The sequence below is a fragment of the Budorcas taxicolor genome, chromosome 7 (assembly GCF_023091745.1).
Source record: "Budorcas taxicolor isolate Tak-1 chromosome 7, Takin1.1, whole genome shotgun sequence".
Taxonomy (NCBI): Eukaryota; Metazoa; Chordata; class Mammalia; order Artiodactyla; family Bovidae; genus Budorcas; species Budorcas taxicolor.
In genome coordinates, this window is record NC_068916.1 from 7,334,339 (window position 1) to 7,347,653 (window position 13,315).

At 49.5% G+C, this 13,315-nt stretch overlaps 1 protein-coding gene across 1 annotated transcript in view; it reads left to right on the top strand.

The window, feature by feature from the left end:
* The window catches only part of UNC13A (unc-13 homolog A), a 64,600-nt gene that overhangs the window by 19,029 nt on the left and 32,256 nt on the right, over positions 1 to 13,315 (top strand). The window contains exons 10-13 of the mRNA XM_052642647.1: positions 2,121 to 2,328; positions 9,338 to 9,858; positions 10,363 to 10,472; positions 12,252 to 12,298. Of these exons, the coding sequence (XP_052498607.1) occupies positions 2,121 to 2,328; positions 9,338 to 9,858; positions 10,363 to 10,472; positions 12,252 to 12,298 (886 nt within the window). The remainder of the gene's footprint in view (positions 1 to 2,120; positions 2,329 to 9,337; positions 9,859 to 10,362; positions 10,473 to 12,251; positions 12,299 to 13,315) is intronic.

Sequence of the window (13,315 nt, forward strand, 5' to 3'; positions counted from 1 at the left end):
GTCAGCTGTATTTTGACCCAAAAGAATTTGTCAAAGCAAGTTGATCAGAAGCCAGCTTAGCCAAAATAGACATTTGGCAGACAAGAAGGCTTGGTCACAGGCAGTTTCACACAAACAAGCAATACAGTTAAAAAAAAAAAAAAAGACATTCTGGATTAAAACCAATTTAGCAAAAGCCTGTACCAATAATTGGGTCAAGAAGAGCAAAGACAATGGGGCCCAAAGCAGATCATTTTGTCCAAACAAAAGTGGCTGAAAATGTCTTATCCAGAAGCAGGCAATTTGGTCAAAAACAGTTTGGTAAAGAGCAGAGTCTGGGCAAAAGCAGAAAGAATCCAACAGAGAGCAATCTTCCCCTTAAAAACTGATAATCTGTCCAAAAAAAAAATCAGTTTGGTGAACATGCACAGTCTCATGTGCATGGAAATATTTCAGCCTGCTCTAGGGCAATTTGGTAGACTCCAAACCCAAATAACTGTAGAAAACAAGTTGGTGAGGGGGCAGTTTGGTAGCCCTGCCTCATTGTCCGCAGTCTCAGATGCCCCACTGCAGGCCTGAAGGCCCATCAGTTTCACCCGGAAGCTCATACATCTAAGTTGTGGAAATTCACATCTGTTTCTGCCTCTGACGCCAGCGCTGTCAGCACACAGCACATCAGGTGGTGGTGGTCGTACGGTAGGGACAGGATGAAAAGCCCGCAGGTCACAGTGGCCCACGTTAAATGAGAAATCGGAAAGCCAGAGCTACGCTAAGGACAGCCAGAGCTACGCTGCTACAGCCAGCACTGTGGCCGAAAAGGAACTTTAGGTTTTTCTGGAGGCAAAATAGAGACTGAATCAGATAACTGGTTCTAGGCTAAGGATGGAACTAATATTTTAACTGTTTACCATATTTTAAAAATTCAACCTTTTTTTTAATATAAAAAGATAGACTCTATTAGAGGGAAAAGGAATTAGAAAGTTAAAATAATAAAGCAAAAAAAAAAAAATCTAGGAGATGAGCAAAAATGCTTAAAGGCATCAAAAAAAGTATCAGCCAGGGACTTCCCTGGTGGCCCCGTGGTTAAGACTCTGCACTTTCAGTGCAGGAGTACAGGTTCAGTTGGGGAGCTAAGATTACAGATTGGGGGGAAAAAAAAGCAATATTGTATCAAATTCAATAAAGACTTGAAAAATGGTCCACGTTAAAAAAAATCTTTAAATAAAAAGTCTAACCCACCCTCTTGGTGTTTAAAATCACCAGTAAGTTGGTACCACAGCCTAGTGTACCATGGGGGACCCAATCAGGAAGGTAATCTGGGGCAGGCAGCTCACTTCTTTTCAGCTCAAGTATTGCTTTCCAGATAAATTGAGTCTCTCCTGTTCCCACCACAATTTAACATCCTTTGAGACTGTTTTCTTTTTACTGAGAAAGAAAATCTGTTTTCTGTTTACTAAGGAAAGCAAACTGAACTAAAGTATCCTTTAATTCTTACTAAACAACACCTGGAGTTTGGCAACCCTGCCTTGTTCCACTTGAGCGATAGATTCTGGGCTTGTGATGGTGTTGCCAACCCAATAATCTAATCTTTCTGAGGGAGACAATACCTTGTCAGAGCCGCTTCCTATACATGTGAGTTCAGGTCTGGGTCACCTTTCTAGGATATCAAGAAATCTCTGAAGGTTAAAGAGCATTTATCCTCTACCCTGTCTTCCTGATCTCCGTCCAACTTCCCCCTAAGTGTTTGGATGACTCTCATTATGGGAAACTCATTACCTGATGGAAAAACCCATATTGTTTCCAGAGAGCCTGGACTGGTCCATTCTCACATCTGAGCTGAAAGACACCTTCCAATTTGTTCCTGTCCTCTTCACATTGTAGGACCTACCCTCGTCCCCAGGCTCTAGGTCCCATTTGACCCACATACAGAAAAGCAGGGTTTTCACCTCCTTTATTCTAAAACTTATACCTCTATTAACATGACCCAAGATCCTTTATTCACTTTGGTAGATTCCTCTTCTTGGGTTAGCAGTCAGTGAAGACCCTCCAAAGTCTGAGGGGCTGTGCTGGCCTCCACTGCGTGCTCACTCTCTCTCTGCCTCCCCTGCTCACTCTGTCCCCTCACCTCCTGTCTCCTCCAGATGACGACCCTGATAGTGCAGTGGACGACCGCGACAGTGACTACCGCAGTGAGACAAGCAACAGCATCCCGCCGCCCTACTACACCACGTCCCAGCCCAACGCCTCGGTCCACCAATATTCTGTCCGCCCGCCGCCCCTGGGCTCCCGGGAGTCCTACAGCGACTCCATGCACAGCTATGAGGAGTTCTCCGAGCCGCGGGCCCTCAGGTAGTCACTGTGGGGTGGAGGGTGTGTGTGTGTGTGTGTCTGTGTGTCTGTGTGTGTCCCACTCTATCTCCTGTAGTGGAGAGAGGAATAGGAGGCTGGAGGGAGCTGGAGGCAAGTGGTGTAAGGAAGCAGCATCCATGCTTTCTTGTAGGCAGTAGAAATTTTCTTTACCCAAAATCTTACCAAGAAAACTCTGCAAGCCTGATGAAAAGGGGTTTGCTTTGGTTGAAGGAGGAGAAGGAAGTCACAAAGCCCCTAAGAGCTTCCCCTGAAAAATGGGGGCTCCTTGGCATTCCAGCTAAAGGCCTCTGGTCCCTGTGTGCTCTCTAACTGCTTAGGCGAGGAGGTGGATGAAGAGATGGGCATTACCAGGCATGGGGAGGGGATGAGGGTGGTGTGAAACATAGTAATGCTGGAAAGACTCCCAGCACGTGGGTGGCTCGTGGTCCCGCTCAGCCTTCCTGGTGGCCCCCGACTCTGTGTTCCTGACCAGCAGCCACGGGCACTGCTAGTCAGGCACGGGCGCATGTGCGACTCTTTGAGAGCTTATGGACCATAGCCTGCCAAGCTCCTCTGTCCATACAAGAAGACTGGAGTGCGTTGCCACGCCCTCCTCCAGGGAATCGTCCTGACCCAGGGATCGAACACGCGTCTCTTACAAACCCTGCATTGGCAGGCAGGCTCTTTACCACTGCCACCCGGGCGCAGTGACTTAGGAGCTACCCCTTCCCAGCCCAGCTACTGTCACTACTCCTTTCAAAGGAGGCTGTCCCCAGACCTACCTCAGGGTCAGTCCCCTGGCTTACATGGGCGCAGTGTGTTGGCCCTTGAGCCCAGGACACTGAAATGTGTGCCTGCTGTTCCCCTCTTCGCTGACTTGACCTCCCCAGTCCTGGTTTCTTAATAGCAGCAAACATGATATTAAACAGCTTGGATATTTGTAAAGCACTTTGGGCGGTTCCTGAAAGTGCTGTGTAGTGACTGTTAGGTAAATAACACAAATTATAGTATTTGGAGCTAACTGGGTGCCCAGCTCTGGTCCAACATTTTTCCTTCATCATCTTATTTCATTCTCTCGGTGGGAATATTATTGACTCCATTTCACAGATGGGAAATCAAGGCCCAGAGGGGTTAAGTCACTTGCCTGAGGTCACACAGTTGGTAAATCATCATGAGGACAAGTGTTTGTGGTGAACCCACTGGGTGGCAAGCAGTGGCTTGGTGAATTACTGGCCATGGGTCTTCTTCTGAAATGTTTGCTCCCCAAAGAATGCATTTCCTTCATTAAAAGATGGGCAGGATGAAAATTTTGAGTGTTCTCTACTCTCTTGTTGAACCTATACTTCTATTAATGCATGTGCGTGCCAAGTGGCTTCAGTTTGACTCTGGCTCTTTGAGACCTCTGTCCATGGGATTCTCCAGACAAGAAGACTGGAGTGGGTTGCCATGCCCTGCCCCAGGGGATCTTCCTGAACCACAGTTCAAACACACGTCTCTTACAAGTCCTGTGTTGGCAGGCGGGTTCTTTACCACTATCACCACCTGGGAAACCCAATTCTATTAATATGACCCCTCAAATCTCTGTAGGATATTAGATCAGGGGCTTCCCTGGTGATCCAGCAGTTAGGACTCTGCACTTCCAATGCAGGGTTGTGGGTTCTATCCCTGGTCAGGGAACTAAGGTCCCAGATGTTTCACGGCATGTGGCCAAGAAAATTAAAAATAGAACATATAAGTAAGTAAATAAATAAGATATTAGGCTCAGTTCACACATACACCAGGGCCTCCGATATAGCAGAGTTGGAGGTAAACCCTGTAACATAGGTCCAGGACTAGGCTGGGGCAAGTGTGGTACACTTGAGGTTGCCTCAAGTACAAAATTTAGAGGGTGCCAAAAATCTCAGGCATCAAGATCAATATGTCAGTGCAATATTTTAAAAAATCAAAATGAGTGCCAAAATAGCCCATGGCAAAAAAATTCACCAAAATGTATCTTCGTAAGAGTGAATTTTGTTGTATGTAAGTTGCACTTCAGTGAATTTCCTAAAAAATCCATGATGAGGAAAATACACAGTTTAAGTAAAAGCAGGACCTGAACCTGCGCTTGCAAGACTCAGCTGCACCTGCCTCACCCTGATCTTGGTCCTGCCATGTCTATAAGCAAGAAAAATAATGCTGGTTAATTGAACATTTATTACGTGCTAGGTTTTTTTGTTTTGTTTTGTTTTGTTTACGATACTTACCTGCTGGTCCAGTGGTTAAGAATTCGCCTTGCAGTGCAGGGAATGCAAATTCAATCCCTGGTCAGGGAACTAAGATCCCACATGCCTTGGGGCAGCTGTGAAAAATGAAGCAGAGAGATTAAGTGACTTTCTGAAGATCACACAGCTATTAAGTGACTGAGCCAGAATTTAAACCCTGTCAAGCAGACTTCTGAGTCTATGACCACAGACACAATGCCACACTGCCTATCAGCCCTAAAAAGACACCTGGGAACCCACATGCTGCAAAGTTAGCCTCCCAAGATCCTACAGCTGGACAGAAGTGGTGTTCTTTCTACAGCATCAGCAAGGACACCCACCAAGGAGATAGTCTGTTCTCTCTGCTCCCAGCAGCGCTTAGAACCACCCCTGGGTTGACCACATTCTGGCTGATTCATGTTGATGTTTAACAGAACACAAAATTCTGTAAAGCAATTATTCTTCAATTAAAAATTCAGGGGCAAACCTGGTATTAAACATAGCCATCCAGCCTCCTGAATGGCAAGCCTTCTCCAACTCTTGACAAAAACGTTAATGATGTAAACAAGTGTTGAGATTTGGAGATTCCACTGGACAACACTCTAGAGAGTTTGGGGAAAACGTAAGTTGGAGAAAACCTTGATAAGCTCCCTACTCAGTACTTTTGCCTTAACTTTTATTTTCTTATTTCTGGATTTGCTTTGCATAGGCTTTCTCTAGTTTGCAGCGAGTAGGGGCTACTCTCTTGTAGCTTCTCTGGCTTCTCATTGCGTTGGTCTCTCTTGTCGCGGAGCACAGGCTGTAGGCGCGAGGGCTTCAGTAGTCACGGCATCTGGGCTCTAGAGCGCCGGCTCAGCAGTTGTGGCGCAGGGGCTCTTCCCAGACCAGGAATCAAACCTGTGTCTCCCGCCTTGGCATGTGGGTTCTTATCCACTGCACCACCAGGGAAGTCCTCCCTACTCACTGTTTAGCACCATCCCGTACAACATTTTTTTTGCAGGTATTTAAACAAGTTGTATGCTAAACTTGCCTATGTTTTGCACATACCATAGAAAGTTCAGATAGTTTATAGATGACATGTGTTAGAAGGAACTTTTTCCAGAGCATTTTTGGATACAACTAGAGATTATCATCAGAGAAGGCAATGGCACCCCACTCCAGAACTCTTGCCTGGAAAATCCCATGGGCGGAGGAGCCTGGTGGGCTGCAGTCCACGGGGTCGCTAAGAGTCGGACACGACTGAGCGACTTCCCTTTCACTTTTCACTTTCATGCATTGGAGAAGGAAATGGCAACCCACTCCAGTGTTCTTGCCTGGAGAATCCCAGGGACGGGGGAGCCTGGTAGGCTGCCGTCTATGGGGTCGCACAGAGTCGGACACGACTGAAGTGACTTAGCAGCAGCAGCAGTAGAGATGATCATAAGATGTAAAGTAACTCAGAAAGAAAAAGACAAATATTTAAGATATGGCATCACTTATATGTGAAATCTAAAACATGACAGAGATGAGCTTGTCTACGCAACAGAAAGAGAATTGCAGGCATAGAGAGGAGACCTGTGGTTGCCTAAGGGGAGGGTTTGGGGAAGGGATGGGATGGGAGTTTGGCTTAGCAGAGGTAAGTTATTATATATCGAATGAACAAATAACAAGGTCCTACTGTACAGCACAGAGAACCATATTCAATATCTTCTGATAAACCATAATGAAAAAGAATATAAAAAGAACGTATATGTATAACTGAATCACTTTGCTGTCCAGCAGAAATTAACACAACTTTGTAAATCAACTGGGCTTCAAAAAAGAGAAAATAAAATCGAGCATTTAGTCCAGCCTCTTTATTTTTTAGGTCCAAGGGAATGAAATGACATACTCAAGGTAAACCACTTAGTGATGTAAGAGGGAGTAGAATTAGTCTTACCCTGGATTTACTCTAGCATCCTTCATTTAACTCCTTTGTGTGTGAGCAATCCTGAAAACAAAGAATTAGATCCCTTTCTGTTTGTATTAGTGACTTCCTTATTCCAAATATCTTCAGAAGCATTCCTGTCTCCCTAACAGCCTCTCCTACCATTTTTGCAACCACTACCATTTGTAAAGCATCATCACTTGCATATCCAAGCTGGCTCAGACTCATGCGATTATTGGAACAAAGTTTCAACGTATGGGAAACAGCTGAAAGGAGAGTAAGATACCAAGTATAAAGAAAATATGAGCTCTTTTAGTAGGTGCAAAAGTCTTCTCTTGGAGGAAAAAAGCAGAAGAGTGCCCATCTTACAGATAGGGAAACTGAGGCTCAAAGGGTAGGAGCGAGTTGCCCGGGTCTCAAAGCAGGGTGTGCACAGAGCTGGTCCCGGACTCGCTCCCATTCTGTGTGCATGGGCTTGTCTTGTCCTTCTCTAGCCCTGGGTGTGTCTGTATGTCCCAGGGAGAGTCTGTTTATTGTAAGCAGCCCTGGGATGGAATGAGGGGTGGGAATGGAAAAGGGGGAGCCCTGTCCACTCTCCCCATGAACAGGTCACACAGCAGAGAGCGGGTGCACAGGCAGAAACCATCCCGTGCCACCCTGGTCCTGCTGCCCAGTGTGGGCACTGCGTGTCCCCAGAGGAACAGACATCCCATCCTGCAGGTCAGGGCTTGGCTTAAGCGAGGGACACAACTGGATGCCCTGGTGGTGGGAAAGGGCAAGGTGGGCTTCCTGGAGGAAGGTGCCCCAGAGCTAGCCCTCGAAGGATAAATGAGGAGTCTGAGGAGAAGAATTCCAGGCAGAGAAAACAGCTCAGCTAAAGGTAGACGTGGCCAGATCACACAGGGAGGTACTTGGTGGCTAACTCAATGGGATCCAGGAGAAGCGTCTAGGATCAGAATTGTGTTGGCTCCCGAATGTCAGAGCTGGGGTGGGAGGTGTCTTGGGGACCATCGGTCCCACCGTCTTGTGGCCTGGAGCGATTTACATGGTGCCTGGTGTCACAGGTGGGACCTGTGTGGGGACCCCAGTCCTAGGCATGCTCCTCACTTGGGAACCCAGAATGTGTGGGAGTGATCTTTGGGAGTATTCACCAGCAGAGGGAGCTGGGAGTCTGTTCCAGCCCAATAATACCTAAGGATTCCCCCATCCTTGCTGTCTACAAGAACAGGCAATGAAAAGCAGTCAATCACACACATAGCTGAGCAAATAAGGATGGGGCGGGGCGGGGCAGGGGAACCCCTGTTTGATACCTAAGGCATCCCAGGGGCTGGTTGAGAAAGAGGATCCTCTTCACTGTGAGTGGAGGAAGTGTTTAAGACGAGGAACGCTGTTTATTAAGTGTCTGAATGAGTGGTTAGAAGGGGCTGAGAGGTGTCCTGTGTGTCTGCCCTCATGCAGATATTTTTTCCTGGTTATGCTGAGTGTGATCCAGGGTGCATATAAGGAGCATATAATGTGGATGGGGGTAGGTTTGACCTGACTAGAGGTTGAAGGAGACTCAACTCACCCAAAGAAGTGCTATTTCAGTGGGCACCAAAGGAATTTCCCAGGTAAAGCAGGCAAGGAAGGAGGCTCCTGGGGGAGCACAGCAAGTGCTAGGGCCCAGTTGTTTAGTTGCCTTCTGCCCTTTTTGCCACCCCGTGGACTGTAATCCGCCAGGCTCCTCTGTCCATGGTATTTCCGGGCTAGAATACTGGAGTGGGTTGCCATTTCTTTCTATAAGGGACCTTCCTGACCCAGGGATCAAGCCTGCGTCTCTTGCATCTCCTGCATTGGCAGGCAGATTGTTTACTACTGGTCCAGAGGTGGGAGCAGTTTAGGGTGTTGGAGGGACAGTCAGGAGGTCAGTGTGGCTGGAGCAGGGGGAGAGAAGGGAGGATGGAGGCAGCTGAGGGTAGGGAAGTTGGAGGGCCTGGGCCACACAGAGGTGCAGAGCGTGGCATGGGGTTTTAGAGAATCTGCCTGTGATGTGGGAGGCCTGGGTTCGATCCCTGGGTCAGGAAGATCCCCAGGAGGAAGAAATGGCAACCCACTCCAGTATTCTTGCCTGGAGAATCCCATGGACCGAGGAGCCTGGTGGGCTACAGTCCATGGGGTCACAAAGAGTCGGACACGACTGAGCGACTAACTTTACTTTTATGGTCGAGTTTGGAACAGAGGAGGTCTGGGATTGGGTTTCTGATTCCGATAAACCCCTTTGTGGCTTTCATGGAAAATGTTAATGTCCAGGAGAGAAGTGGACATTGAGTAAGACAGCATCTAATGGAGATGGCAGAGCCTGGACTAACGTGGGGCCCAGGAGGCAAGGAAGTGGGCGCGTTACACATATGTCTTTGAGGTGGAGCTGAGGGGGAGTCCTGATGAATGGAGGGGGCTCAACAGGCGGAGAACCAGGCTGAGGCGGGGTAGGGGAGACATCAGGGGACAGGGCAACAATGTTTGTTGCAGGAGGGCTAGGTCTCCAAGGGGGCTGTGGCAGGGACACTCATTCGGGGTCCTCAACATGTGGGTGAATGCTTTACAGCTTCCACAGTGCCTAGATAGGCGTGCAGTAGGGCACTGATTTTGTCATCAATCTGATTTTATTGCCTGCCCCCCAAGATAGTCAGTGACCTAAGAACAGGTGTTTTGTCTCTTTGGTTCACGGCTGTGTTTCCCTGGTGCCCAGAGGTGCTTCACCAATGCTGGGAATAAAGGGAATGACCAACCCAGGGAATGACTGGGTGAGGGAACCTGTGTGACCGGGGCTGGGACGAGCAGCAGCTCTGTGCTCCAGCCCCTGAGCCCTGGCCCGACCCTGTAGTCCCACAGGCAGCAGCCGCTACGCCTCCTCAGGGGAGCTGAGCCAAGGCAGTTCACAGCTGAGCGAGGACTTCGACCCGGATGAGCAGAGCCTGCAGGGCTCTGAGCTAGAGGATGAGCGGGACCGGGACTCCTACCACTCCTGCCACAGCTCGGTCAGCTACCACAAGGACTCGCCGCGCTGGGACCAGGATGAGGACGAGCTGGATGAGGAGCTGGATGAGGACCTGGAGGACTTCCTGGAGGAGGAGGAGGAGCTCCCTGAAGACGAGGAAGAGCTGGAGGAGGAGGAGGAGGTGCCGGATGACGTCCGAGGCTATGCCATGCGAGAGGAGGTGGCCGTGGCCGAGCCCAAGGACTTCAAGCGTGTCAGCCTTCCACCTGCCGCCCCTGAGAAAGAGGACCAGGCCCCAGCCATGCCCACTGAAGCCCCCGACATAGCCAAGGTGGCCCCTGAGCCAGCCGTGCCTGAGGAAGTGCCTGCATCTGAGCAGGAGCCTGAGGCCCCCAAGGCTGAGGAGAGGTAATGGGAAGGGGCTGAGGGTGTCACAAGGTCACAGGGTCAGTGGCGTCATGGTAGGGTCAGTGTAGACCTGGGGAATAGGGAGGAGGGCTCTCACAGAGTCATGGGTCTAGGATGGGATAGGAGGGTCTTGGCAGTCAGAAAGGGCTCAGTGGGGTCAGAGTGGGTCAAGCAGGGTCATGAAGGCATCTTGGGGGTTGTGAGGGGCTGGAGAGCTTTCCAGGGTTGGAGAGGTCACATAAGCATCAGAAGAATCTTGGGCAGATAGGATTACAAAGCTGCAGAAGGTCCAGGAAGGTGGCAAGGGGACACGGGGGACCCGAAGGTGTCAGAGAGGTGATGGGCATGTGGGAAGTGGGGAGGGAAACTGAGGATGGCTGGAGGCTCGTGGGTGGGCCACTGTATCTCTGAAGTGCCAGGGAGGCCGTGGAGGGCCCAGCATCACTTAGACAGTGGAGGGTGGAGAGTGCCGGCCCTGGAGCATCACGAAACCCCTTGCCTCGGTTTCAGGCCACGAGAAGACGAGGAAGGCCAAGAGGGTCAGGACTCCATGTCTAGAGCCAAGGCCAACTGGCTGCGCGCCTTCAACAAAGTGCGGCTGCAGCTGCAGGAGGTGAGTGGCAGCAGCAGCCTGGCCACGCCCGCGCCTCACCCACACCCGTGACAGGCAGGCCACGCCCACACCTCACCCACACCCATGACAGGCTGGCCACGCCCGCGCCCCACCCTCACCCGTGACAGGCTGGCCACGCCCATTTCCCCACTCCTTCCAAGCCCCAGTCTACTACTGTGGTCCTTTCCCTGGCCCTGCCCACGCTAGCCCATGCCACCCACTTCCCCCTTCCTTAGCCCCACCCACACCTGCCCTGGCTCAGCCCCACCATTCCCAGCTCAGCGCCTGCCCAATCTGACTCCTCCCTGGCCCTACCCATGCCTACCTACTCTCCGGTGCAACCTGCTGGCTCCACCAAGCCATGTCCAACCTCCCCAGGGCAGCCCTGGATTTCTAAGTGGGAAAGAAGGAGAAGTGAAGTAGAACCTGGAGCTGAAATTAAGCTGAGAGCATGGCTACGGCCAAGTTCAGAGGCTAGGTTCATGGACAGGGATACAGGCCAGAGATAGGAATGGACATCAGGGTTAGGGCAGCAGCCAAACATTAGTGTTCAGGGTTAGACTTGGTGTTAGGGGAAGAGGTCAGTGCTTGGGGTCACACTAGGTGTCAGTGTTGGGATTAGGGAAAGGTCTGAAGTCTGATCAGTATTGGAAAAGGAATTAGGTGAAAAATAGAATTAATGTCAGGGTCAGGATAACAGTTCTAATGGGCAGCAGGAATGAGGCCATTCATTCACTGCTTTATTCATTCAGCCTTCTCTGGGCTGGGGACAGAGCAGTGTTGTTATCCAGAGCGACCTCCCAAACTGGGGTGAGGCTGGCAGGAGGAGGAGATCCTAAACAGACTCCCAAAGTCTCAGACCATCAATTATCAGAGCTACAAAAATTTCAAGTCAAATTTCTTATCAGTTGTGCAATAGAATTTTCTTTTACTATACATTCCCATGGCTCTAGATTCAAAGAGTAGCAAAGAATATACTGTGAAAAGGCTATTGACTAACTTTCCCTAAGTCAACAAATTAAATGAAAAATGCAGCAGCTACCCTTGTAATGAAACTAATAATATGACAAGAAAAAATAAACATGAGTGGGACCTCTGGGTTCCATAGAAGGGGCGTAAAGCTAATCTGGCAATCAGGAAAACTCACTGAAGGAGGTGATACTTAAAGTGAAGTGATATTCAAAATACTTGAACAGTATTTCAGGAGAAAGCGCCAGACCATTCTCCCTGCCCTGCCCACCACCACGCCACACTGCCCGCCCCCCATCCCGGCCCCCATGATGCCACCCTTTAGTTGCATAGTGAGAGGTGTTGACTTTGGGTCTAGCTGAGACCTAAATGATAGATGGAGGCTGGTTGAGAATGAAGGTGGGAAAGCATACAAACAGGTGGTACAGTGGGCAAAGGCCCTGGGGCATGAGATCAGATAATCAGGTGAGATAATCAAATAATAGGATCTTATGAGCCAGCCTCTAAGAATTCCAGGACTATAGAGCATGAGCTGTTGCTTGAGATGATGCTCGAAAAAGTCCTCCACTTTCACAGACAAGGGGACTAAAGTTCATTGCAGTTGGTGGCAGAGAGTATCTCCTTTCTTCTCATTTTACAGATGGATAAACTGAGGCCCAGAAAAAGTCAGTGAGCTCCCTAAGGATACACAGTGAGGACTAGGACCCAGGCTTTCTGACTCTCAGCACAAAGGGGAGATGGTTGTGGGTGTGATACCTGTGCTGACCTGGGAAAGGGCAACCGTACTGAATCTATCTATCTGTCCTGCAGGCCCGGGGAGAAGGAGAAATGTCCAAATCCCTGTGGTTCAAAGGCGGGTGAGTAATGGATCTTGGTGGGGAGAAACAGGAAGTTTTGAATCCAGAGCCTGAGGCTGGTTTGCACCATAGTCTCAGCCCAACCAGAGCAGGGAGAGATTCCATTTAGACAGGAGACAGATTGAGCAAGAGTGAAAGAAACTCGTGACCAGCATGAGCCGAAGATAGTAACACATGAAATCCTCACAATGAACCCACCGGGGGCCCACCACCCCTATTTTACAGATGATAAAACTGAGTCCAGAGAGGTCTTGCCCAAGCCACTCATATAATTCAAGACCATTTCCCCCTAGACAAAATGTAAGGTAAAGAAGAAACCCACTTCCTGCATGATACAGCTGCAACCTTGGAGTGAATTTTTTGCTTCAGTTCCGCATTTCTCAGAATTTTGCTACCGTTGCTGGCTGTTTCATGACACTAGTTATTCTTACACAGAACATTTTCCATGTCTAGTTTCTTAAGTTACCGATTTTCCGGGGTGCTTTTTCAGCATTTGTGCATTCCAGCACAATGCAACCCTTAATCCCTGATACAGGGAGATTAAGTGTGGTTAGGGGATGCGAAAGATGTCTGTAAACTGCACTAATATTTTAAATGGCAGCTGGAGGGTTACTACTTTCCCTTGTACATTCTTTGAAGCTGTGACTCCCAGGTGAGCAAGTGTCCCAGGTGAGCAGCCCTGGAAGCAGGGTCTGAAAGTGGGGCTCCTGTGCGCATGATTTATGCAGGAAGCGCTCTCAAGGGTGCTTCCCTCACAGGCAGGGCCAGGCAGGGGAAGCAGCCAAGCAGAGACAGAGTTCAGCCGTCCCCAAGCCTCTGTCTGATCCTTCAGGGAGTGCTGGTGCATGAATAGCACCCCAGGGCTTGTCTGGGGTCATTGCCCGCAGGCATCACTCTCATTGGCCAATGGGAACATTCAGGACAGTAACCATACCTGAACTGTCTTTGGGATTAGTCTCTCAGCAAAGTGGATTTGGACAGGCCGGCGGGCATCTGCCACAGCCCTCATTCCAATTC